The following is a 9,799-nucleotide window of genomic DNA, read 5'->3' as shown; positions in this document are numbered from 1 at the left end:
CAGTGAAGAACTGTAAAATAAATAAATAAAAAAAGGAAAAAAAAGAAAAGAAATCGCCAATAGGTCCAAATAATACACAGGAAAAAGCACAGATTTTCTATTAAGAAATGTGCCAAAAACAAAAAAATCATGTTGCTGTCAAGAAAGCTACAAAAAAAGTAGGGGTTTTTTTGTTTGTTTGTGTTTTGTTGGGGTTTTTTTTTTTTGTAAAATTGCTATAATCTTTGGTCAAAAAATATGCAGTCAAGAACCGACCCCCCCCCCCCAACCACCCTTGCTGACTTCCTGGGCCTGGAGCAGGCTGGACCCAATGATCTCGTGAGGTCCCTTCCAGCCCTGATGTCTATGAACTGACCAGTCCATTAACAATATTTGTCCGGCTTGCCAGCCCTACTTGGGGTACAAGCCCAGCACCTCGGGAAAAGGAAGGAAAAGTTCCTTGCAGCCACATGATGATTGAGATTTCCCATTGCAGGGATTCATACCTCCACCTGGGAATCATTTGTTTCTGGCTTGTGTTTCAGGCAGGCTCCTGGTCTTAGATGCACTGGCCCAGCCTGGTAGCTCCTGTGGGCCTATTGCAGCACCATCTGTAGAAGGCTTAGTGTCGTCAGAGAGCCGGTTTTCTCAGGGTGATGTGAGTGATCGTGATGCTCAAGATGGAGAAGAGGGTTGCTGCATCACTGAGACACTTAAGCATGGCTTGTGCTTGCATGTCTTGGAGGTGTGCACCCCGTAAGCCATAGGAAGCTGCTTGGATCCGGTGGTGGGCCAAGCAGCTGACCCAATGCACCCTGCGGTGCAAGGGAGGATGGCAGCTGGCATGAAATGCTGGCAGGGGACAAGCCACTCCTGGGAGCTTGCTGCTTCTGGAGGCAGCTCCAGCTCGCAGCAGGACTGTGGTGGGGATGGATCAGATGGAGAAGGAGAAAAGTCAGTGGGACAGAAATGAACTTTCCAGGCTGATGAGAGAGGGAGGAGAGACGAGGGAGGTATGCCCTGGCTGCACTGCAACTTGGATTGACTGGGCTGGATGAATCTCCCTAAAGCCCGCACACGTCCAGCTTCAACATGGGACGAACCAGAGCCTGCTCCTCCTGCTTGCAGCCCAGGGTGAGCCCCACATGCCATCTGCCATCAGAGGGCAGCAGTGCATCATCACCAGCATCTTTCCTCTCCCAGGCATAGGGAGTCTAGCTTGCTAAGAACTTTTTTCCAACTAAGTTGCTCTAATAAAAGAGATCACGTTAACCCAAAGACCCTGGCCTGCCTGTGTCCTTAGACCAACACGGCTACAATCAAACCCCAGTTTCCTCTCCCAGGTCTCTTCCAAAATGCATGTGGGAGGGAGGGAGTCTTTCCTCCTGTTGATGCAAATCGGGATTCACCAGCTGAAGGATCAAAAGGAGCGTCCAAGGGGAATCCAGTCCAGGGCAATTGCTGTTCGTGTTGCACAGCCCTGCAGAAGCGGCGGCACTGGGAAATCCATCCAAGGCATCCTGTGCTGTTTTCTGGACGCTTTCAAGGACCGGTAGCTCTTATATTAAATCCCTTATTCTTGCCAAGCACAACCAGAGAACAAGAGGGCTTAATTATGCACAGTCCCCTCTGCTACCCCATCCCAGTGCTCGGTGAAGATGAGTTGTGCTATATGGGAAAGGTCCTGATCGTCACTAGGACTGACCTGTCGGCCGGCTGGCACAGGTAAGAGCACCCCTCTCTCCCCTTGGCAAAGGCAAGGAAGTTGAGCTGCGATGTTGTAAGGAGGGGGAGGTTGACTAGTATCTATGGATTGGCAGTGAAAAGTGTTTGCTTTTCAAAGCTTAAGTGCACGGTGAAGTGAGAGCTCTCAGACTTAACATAATACTTCTCGGGGGTCAGCTGCCAGCAGCTCGGCGCTCTTCTGGCCAAACAGATTTCCACCCCCTAGACTCAAGTCTGCGGTTGAGATATAGCCGTGCCAGGCCTCCAAGTTGGGAAAAGCAGCAACATTTATTTGTCACCATCAAAACCGTCAGCAGCAGCCCTAAGGACCAAGAGTTCTTCATGATAAAAAAAGATTTTTAAATCTTCATATTTGTGCTAAGACCAAGCTTGAACAATTGCAGCTCTTAAAGGCCATTCACGGAGCAGCGAGGGTGAAAAACGGGTGCTGACATCAGGGCTCCCCTGAACGCACCTTTTGGTAGCAGAAGTGTGGGCTTGCGGTATGGGCCCGTTTCAAGCAATTCGGCTGTTTTGCAAAAGCTAAAAAAAAGTGGGGGGAGGGAATGAGGGAGGCAAGAAGTTGCTGGTAGTAAGGTCACTGGCTTGGCATGTGGGAGACGTGGTTTTAAGCTGTGCTGAATCTGCGTGATTTGAAATGAAAACCTGCTTTGAATCGGACAACGGCACTGAGCCTGCATCTTCCTCATCCCAGGCCAGTAGCTTAACCACTCGGTGGAAGAGTGTAGGGGCACCTGGTGGCCCTACTTTTGTGACATATTTTGGTTTCGCTCCAATCCGTAGCAAGACGACGACTTGAGAGTTGCAACAAAATGGAAAGAAAATCCCCCGGTTGGATGGCTGAACCGGGACACGACATTTTATTTTGTTTCCAAGTCTGGCCTGTTGCCTGTGAGACTTGGGAACTTGCTAAGACGCAGATCCTCAAAAGCCATGAGCCAAGGGCACCTCGACAGCTTTGAGAACCTGAGCCTCAGTTTCCTCATCAGTAAAATGGGGCTAATAACGCTTTTCTATTTTGCATATGAGTATAAATACAAGTAAGCTATTCTGATACTATGCTGCAACCGAGGCACTGAATTAGTGATAATAAATGAGATCACACCGGATTTTAAAGATCTCATGAGTTTCCATGGCAAGACAAACTGGTGGGAGGTAGTCAATCTAGGAAGGGGACAATCGGGCAGCTGGCTGGGAGTGATGTCAGGGGCCCGACGTGTGCAGCACGGTTGGGATGAAAGGCAGCGGGCTCAGGAGTAGCTGGGGCTTTCGCAGCAGGGTCTGTAACCCTTGGGCTCCCGTAGAAAGTGGTATTTTTTTACTATAGGTACAAATCCGGCACTGGGTGAAGCAAACTCTTGGAAAATGTGAGTTGATCTTCCGCTCCCTTGTAAAGTGCTGAGAAGCAGGTCAGCATTTAATGCCCCCTGCTCAGGGGATCACGTGCCACCACTTGAAGGAGAAGGGTTTACGGAGGACGTTGGTGCCACAGTGGACTTCCCCGAGCAGCTTGTGGTAGGTGAAATAGTCATTGATGAAGGTGCAGGTCAGGCCCAGCGGCTCCAGCAAGGAGCGGACCTTCTTTTCCAGGCAGCACTGCCCGTTGATGATAGGTCCGAAAGGCTTGGGGATGCCCAGGTCCTTCCCCAAGACAATCATGTTCACCTGCAGCCAGGAGAGACAGGGAAAGGATGAACATGCACCTCGACATGATCGCTGAGCAGGTCATAAGCAATGGTATATGTATAACTATTGTACTGGAAGAGAGACGAGGCTCCCTGTACCAACAATGCCTGCAAGGACATCCAGCCTGCTGCAGTTCATCCGTCTCTGGTCCACCAGGCAGCAAACACCCTGGGGTTTGGCTTGAACTACTCACTAGGACTGGGATTTTTTTAAAGCCTAGCATATCGTCTCCTTGGAAAAGGTAATGTCAGGGAAGCAATGCATTTTAGTTGTTAAATTACAACTCAGCAGCTGAGAGCAGCAACCAAGGCAGTTTTTACTGTTCCTAAATGATGCAAAATAGGTTTTGGTCGCCTGGTCTTGCCTGAGCCAGTTAGATTGGGCTTTGTCGTCAAGTAGAGGATACTATCGCCGTTCTTATGGAAAATAGACTACAGGGAGTGGAAACTGAGGATCTAGTCGTCTACTGAGACCTTGGAGAGAAGATAATTTTGCTGTGCTGAGATAGGAGGCACCACTCTTCACGGGTGGGTTGTACAGCACCACTTAGGATCCAGTTTTAATTGTCACATCATTCTCAAACCAGCTTACTAGTGTGGTGCCTAGCAGCCAAGGTTTAGGGCCTCAGTGTCCCTATCTGTAAAATGGGAGTGATTATAATGAGGTGGAGAGCACTGAAAGCTACCAATGAAAAGCAAGACATCAGAGGCAGGTATTATTTCTTAAAGCAATGGACAGCTAAGTGTTGAAAGATCACAAGCCCCCCTTTCCTTAAAACAAAGCCATCATAAACAGTTATATAACTTTATGATGGCTTTGTTTTTTATATATATATATATAAAAAAATTGTGTGCGTGTGTTTTAAATAAATACGATTCGCTCCTCACTCTTGTGTGTGTATATGTGTGTTTTAAATAAATACGATTTGCTCCTCACTTGTAAGCTATAATGGTGCTTCTGATTTGCTAGTTTGCCTCCACAGACATAAGAGCTAGAGACATTAAGTGCAAGCAGATATTCCTGGGGTGCTCACTTGACTCCAGGAGCTGAGTCTTTACAAAAGACAATTGGAGTATTGCAAGAATGGAATAAAAAATCATGAGATTTGGCAGCACGGTTAAAGGGGATATCTGCTGAGGCCGGGACCTGTCTGGGAAGATGGGCTCCCCGTTGCAATAAAGAGGAATTTTGTCTTCGGCAAAGTTTAATCTTTTTTTTTTTTTTTTCTTCAGTGGCCAGTCCTCAAAGGAGACCCCAGCCCTCAGTTTCCTTACCATGTCTGGGAAATAGGCCTCGGCTTGCTTGTCCTTCATATTGAAGAGCTGTGGAATATCAATGATGTCCTTCGGACTCAGGCCGAGCTCCTGTTTCAGGATGTCCCTGTTCCAGTCGATACAACTCTGCAGAAGGGAGGGAGGAATTAGAGGGGAGAGAAACTGCACCTTTTCTAGACAGCCCTAGGACAAGCAAGATCAGCGAAGGCGTATTGTGGAATAACCCCCATTGGACGTTTTTAAGTGCAGGTTAGACGCATGGGGTTTCGAGACAGAGCGTCCTGCCTTGAACAGAGCTGGGACCATAGAGATGCTGCAGAGACACCTCTCCTGCCCTCAGCAAATGACCCATTTTCACTTAACATCTTATTTCTCTGGGAGTACAGCATAGGTGCGTCTTGATTCACAACAAGCCCATTTCCATGACAAAGCCCCCCAAATCACAAGTCCGATTTGGAGTTTCACTGCATGTATTTCAAATAACGGAGATCTCCCTCTAGTCCACAACAGTCTCCATCTGCTTTCAGTCTGGTAGCAGCCTTGCTGACGGCTTCCCCCACGTTTGTCTCATGTCTGTACCTGAAAGTAATCATTTTCCTTCCTGAGGGTTTCATCGGCCAGAATTTCTTCTATAGTTTTCTTGGGAACTTTCTCTTGGCCTGCAATCAAAGGGGAAGAATCACCCAAGAAGAAATGAATGAGAAGTCAGGCACTAAAACGTATAACTTGTGCACAACTTAAACAAGAGGGTCTGTAACCTTTGTGGTTGGGGAACCTATAACTCACACTCAGGGGTTGACATGCACAAAGTTTTCCCTGGGGATGTCCAACAAAATAAATACCTCAATTTTTATTCACTTTTGTCCAGTTTTAGCTCCCAGCCCCCCCGCCCTTTCCCACAAGGACTGTGGGGAACTAAAGGTTTTGTTCAAGTTTGATTTTCTGGAGAAAATGTTCCTATTCCAATGTTGAGCAGAATCCAATTTTCTATCCAGACTGGTTTATAGCCAGCCACACACAACCCCTCTGTGCCCATTACACAGCATCGCGATACAGCCCTGCTCACAAAAGCTTGAAATCTTTAGGTGGTTTATCATCGTACGTGAAGCTGCACCATCCTACCCTCAAACATCTGGGCCTTTCCATGGCCCTCTTCTTGCTTTTCTTTGAGGAGCTTGTAACAGGCGCTGGGGCTGGCTAAGAGGAGCCGAAATCCCTGCCAAAAGAGAGAAGTCAGTTCAGTGTCAGATCTGGCTCAGATTCCCCTGTCTGAACCCTCACTTGCCATCCTTTTGCAAATCATCATGTGTACAAACAAGTGCCCCAGATTAGCACCCTATTCCACACGTGCTCTGGAGCAACTGGAGTGCTAGCAGTAGGGAAATTTGGTTTGAAAACAAAGGGAAATTCCCACTTCGACACAGGTTTGTCCACCTATACTGCAAGGTCTTAGGTGTAAAGCACAAGGGATGCTGGAGAGTCATGCTCCAGTACTTTGAAGGGGGAAAGGGAAGCAGGAACTCTAGGGTTGTAGTAGCAAATTGACCAGTGATTTTTTTTTTTCCTGTGATCTGTGAGGCTGAAGAATAACGCATTGCATTTGGAAGCAGGCCTAAGGCTATCCTAGCTGGGAAGCTGCTCCATTAAATGATATCACAAATTGGAGAGAGTCCAACGGGGGGGCAATGAAAATGGTTGTGGGGCTGGGGCACACGACTGGTGAGGAGAGGCTGAGGGAACTGGCTTTGTGTTCCCTGTACCCCTCGAGTGGTCAGCAGAGTTCAAAGCTTTGTCCGGTAGCTCTCCCTTGCCCTTGCATTTAGAGAAAAAACACCCAGCCCATGCTTGGATAGATACCCTACCCCCAGACGAAGAGCCCGGGTGCTGCAAGGCTCACAGAGCTTCGGGAGGTTAAAGCCCAGCCACATCGTAGGCTGCCTGGGGCCTGGCATGGTCCCGATGCAGGCTTACAGAGAGGGTGTGGAGGCTGGGGTACCAGTACCTGTCTGTCGTGGGCCGGGACAAAGCTCAGGAACTCATCCACGTGCCCCACGGAGAGCCAGTCTGTGAAGAGCTCCACCGGGGCCTGCACCCTCTGGGCGTAGAGGAAGTCCCTGACAACCTTGGTCATCCTCCTGCCGCCAACCCTAGCCACCAAAGGGAAGAAGCAAATGCAAACTCTGGTTAGTGACGGTCTATGTGCAAGGCAGATGGAGCCGAACTCAGGCGCTAGGACCCCTGCTCCTGCAAGGAAAGGAATTGCAAGGTCCTGGAGAGACCTGGCTGGGATCCTGGGCACCTTCCCTCAGCACAGGTGAGCAGCCTGATGATGACTGAAGCTGCAACAGGTGCATGGAAGAGCTGATTAGGAGGATGAGGGGAATAGAGAGCCCAAGGCAGCCTGGTTAGTTTAGCCTAGCAAAGCAAACCCTGGGAGGGGAGAGGACTGCTGTTTGCAAATACCCTCTGGGGAGCTAGAATTGCTCCTGAAGCTAAAGGGGAAATGGGGATCAGCTGGCCATTGATAAAAGCAGGCTGGAGATGAGAGGGCTTCTGGCCCTTCAAACAGGGAGGTTCTGGAGCAACCTCCACAAGTCCAATCTCAAGATGAGACTTGATCAGCTTATGAAATGCTGCTCATTTGCAGGTGCCTGCAATGCCAGGACACTGGCTTTGAAGACCTAGGAGGTCCCTTCTAGCCCCCACATCTGCACAGCACCTTGAACCCATGCCCCAAGTGTAAATGGTGCAGAAAACTCTTTCCAAGTCTGCAGACTGCCTGGGGTGGTAGCGCAGGGCAGCCATCTGCTCCAGGCATCTCACACCACCACGGCTGCTCTGAGATCTGATGAGCACCTCTGCAAGGGACGGCCCCTGGGTGTGCCAGGAGAAGGACGGTGCAGCAGGTCTGCTTTACCCGGGTACCCGGCAGCTCCTGGGGGCAGTCCTGCCTGCCTCGGGAAGGGGAGGGATGCTGCATGCCTGTGCAAATATAAGGGCTGCATCTTTCAGCCCCATGCTCCTCTCAGCTAATCGGAGTGGCCAGGTGGATGTGGCTCCAGTCACTGGGGTAAGAGTTGCTGGAGGAGCAGGTGGGGAGGCTGCACTTGTCCCCTCAAATACAGACCAGAGGTGACAGATGGTGTAAAAGCAGGGCACAGTGAGGATCCTGCCCTGCTGCCTTCACCTGGCACCAGCTAGTTTATAGCTGAAGGAACTGCATATGAGGGACAGGAGTGCGGCTTGTGCCTGTGGCCTCAGGCCTCATAAATAAGTTCAAAAGAGGTAATCCTGTGGGGCGGGAGCCTGCAGCACTGTAGAAATGAGTCTGAGATAAGCTGCACTTTAGTTGTTGAGTGTTGTTAACAGTTTGGGGGGAGCCTGGGAGCTGCCGATGTCCACAGAGAGGGGGCCTGAGGAGCTGCTCCGGAGGGATGGGACAGGTGTGCGACTTCCAAAGGACGTGGACAGGTCCATGTCCCAGGATAGGTGTGCGACTTGTGAAAGACGTGGCTGAAAGGCCAGGTACCCCCCTCGGGGAACCTGAGAGCAATGGTAAAAGTGGCTCTCTGAGATGCTGAGCTGCTCTGTGGCACCGCCATGCAGAGTTCAAGCATCAGTAAATGATGCTGACGATCGATGCTTCTGCCCCCAGTGTTTGCACTGATAAATTGCATTTGCACAGAGAGAAAAAAGTAATGCAGGTATCAGTGCTAGATTGGTCCGCAAAGGGCTGAGCCTTGACATCCTTACTTGAACGCATGCTTTTCAGCTCATCAGGTGCTTCCCAATAGCTGTCGCGGATACTGGTTACAGGACATCAAATAAGGGCTGTCTGCTAAGAGGTGGATTAGGTGGCTCAATTAAGTGAGAATACTCTGTGGCAGTATCTGTGTATAAAGGTGGTGCAGGTACTTTTGCAAGCTGTTGAGGAAAGGAGCATCTTGTTGCTTAGCACCATGGGGCTCTGGTACAGAGCTGAGCTCCTAGATGCTCACAGAAGGCAGTTTTTGGAAGTATTAAGTGTTCCACTATAGCACTAGATATAGGAAAGAATATTATTTACAGCTGAATGAGCAATTTGGTACTCTCTAGGGTTATATTGGTAGGTTATATTGCTTCCTATAAGCAATATAATAGGTTGTACTGCATCTCTGTACACTGAGGATCTACAGCTCCCTCTGCACTGATGCACCTTTCCGCACTAAAGCAAGTGAAACTTTGTCCCATTGCCACATCCACGCCCGCAGTGTGCGGCTGGAGGGAGAGGTTGGCACCACCATTCAAAATTGCCCTCACTCCTCTCACCTGGGGAAGCTGCTTCCAATAAGAATCCTCCCCAAGGGATATTCCTTCCCTTTGACCTTCACGGGAGGGCTGACTTCAAGGTTTCCAAAGGAGTCGAGGCTGGAAATTCCTCTGTTCAGAGGTTCACGAGTCACGTAGCCAAAATCGGGGCCCTTGCAGGGAAAAAGACTTAATTAGTTCCTCTGCCCCCTTCCTAAGACAACAGCGACATTAGATCACCAATTTGCTGCCCTCCAAGCAGGACTTGTGGTGCCAAGGTCTTGAGCCGGCATTGCTCCTTAGGGATACATTTCATCAGGCCAAAGCAGAAGCGGTTGCAATGCCAGGCATCTGGTTTGGGTGCTAAATGTGCAGTCCAGCGCGGCTATGTCAGACGCACCATAGCACAGAGGGCAGTGGGGTGGACTTGGAGATGGGACGAGCGCAGGTGAGGGAGTTTTCTAAAGAAAATCAGCTCTGAGCACCTGCCTGCATCGAGCAGCATTCGAGTCTAGAGTTAATTGCAGAGCCTTCAAAGCCACCGGATGCATCTCTAGATGTCAGGAAGCTGCCAGCGATGTTCAGGGCTGAAAGCAATAGGCAAGTCACCTACCAAGATGCTCTGGATGGGGAAGTCCTTCAGCTCCCTGTTTCTGGGAGAGTCGAAGACCACAGGGAATGTCTTATGGGGAGCCTGCACGTAGCCAAATTCCATCTCGTCCTACCAGAGAGGACCAAAAATACTATATAAGCCAGCTAGCCAATACAGGACCTGAGCCAAACCCCACTCCCTTTGATTTCACTGGGCTTTGGACTTTCCCCTTTGT

The 9,799-nt window shown here is 49.7% G+C and overlaps 1 protein-coding gene across 2 annotated transcripts in view; it reads right to left on the bottom strand.

The window, feature by feature from the left end:
* Window positions 1–241: 241 nt before the first annotated feature.
* LOC102373429 (protein-arginine deiminase type-3) overlaps window positions 242–9,799 on the bottom strand; it is a 23,095-nt gene continuing 13,537 nt past the window's right edge. For both annotated transcript variants that reach the window (XM_006034737.3, XM_025216799.1), the window contains exons 11-17: window positions 9,586–9,693; window positions 8,994–9,145; window positions 6,688–6,832; window positions 5,808–5,901; window positions 5,265–5,344; window positions 4,686–4,811; window positions 242–3,390 (exon numbers count right to left, since the gene is read on the bottom strand). In XM_006034737.3, coding sequence (XP_006034799.1) covers window positions 3,157–3,390; window positions 4,686–4,811; window positions 5,265–5,344; window positions 5,808–5,901; window positions 6,688–6,832; window positions 8,994–9,145; window positions 9,586–9,693 — 939 coding nt within the window. In that variant the 3' untranslated portion in view covers window positions 242–3,156. The remainder of the gene's footprint in view (window positions 3,391–4,685; window positions 4,812–5,264; window positions 5,345–5,807; window positions 5,902–6,687; window positions 6,833–8,993; window positions 9,146–9,585; window positions 9,694–9,799) is intronic.

This window comes from Alligator sinensis, unplaced genomic scaffold (assembly GCF_000455745.1).
Source record: "Alligator sinensis unplaced genomic scaffold, ASM45574v1 scaffold1782_1, whole genome shotgun sequence".
Classification (NCBI taxonomy): domain Eukaryota; kingdom Metazoa; phylum Chordata; order Crocodylia; family Alligatoridae; genus Alligator; species Alligator sinensis.
This window is presented reverse-complemented; position numbering and strand designations above follow the sequence as displayed.